Source organism: Penaeus monodon, chromosome 33 (assembly GCF_015228065.2).
Source record: "Penaeus monodon isolate SGIC_2016 chromosome 33, NSTDA_Pmon_1, whole genome shotgun sequence".
Lineage (NCBI taxonomy): Eukaryota > Metazoa > Arthropoda > Malacostraca > Decapoda > Penaeidae > Penaeus > Penaeus monodon.
In genome coordinates this window covers 13,740,148-13,740,785 of record NC_051418.1, presented here as the reverse complement: position 1 = coordinate 13,740,785, position 638 = coordinate 13,740,148, and the positions used below count along the sequence as shown (strand labels likewise).

Sequence of the window (638 nt, the reverse complement as noted above, 5' to 3'; positions counted from 1 at the left end):
CAACTGAAAGTCATGCTTTTATGGTAGTTTTCATAAGTTTAATTTTTTACCTGCTATCCCGTTCATGCTCCCTTTTACGTGTGATGGTACTGCGTTCACTCTCGACACTTGTGTCTCGCCTGCTTCTACGGACTTCACTGGAACTGCTATCAGCTGGAGGTACACTTCCATGTTCAGATGGGATACGTTCACTATTACTCTGTAATATTTTGAAAGGAAAAAAAAAAAAAAATTATCAAAACATTCAAGTGAAATATGTTACCTCTGTTTCTAAGTTTCTGTAGAGCATTGCTGATTCTGACAACAGAGATATCTCTTTCATCAAGATGTTCCACTTACGTGTGCCCTCTTCCTGTCTCGAGAAGGTGGAGATTTTTCTGGCTGTTTATCTTTCTTTTTCTTCTTCTGATGTTGACGTGATGTAGAACTATCTGATGCAACAGATGACATTGGACTGGCTGAGACATTACGCTGTCTTACACTACCAGGTCTGACCAATGGTGTGTCATCAGGTTCCCTGATATAATGAAATTTAAATTATAGCAATTGCACACATATGAAAATTAAATACATTTGAACATTGTCTAAAGGTAGGTCATGTTCCAGAAAACGGAAACTTTGACTGCGGCTAAACATAA

General features: G+C 38.1%; 1 protein-coding gene across 1 annotated transcript in view; it reads right to left on the bottom strand.

Moving 5' to 3' along the window:
- LOC119594054 (AF4/FMR2 family member 4-like) overlaps positions 1 to 638 on the bottom strand; it is a gene marked incomplete in the record, with an annotated part of 85,679 nt that overhangs the window by 15,494 nt on the left and 69,547 nt on the right. The window contains 2 exon segments of the mRNA XM_037943090.1: positions 51 to 199; positions 340 to 517. Of these exon segments, the coding sequence (XP_037799018.1) occupies positions 51 to 199; positions 340 to 517 (327 nt within the window).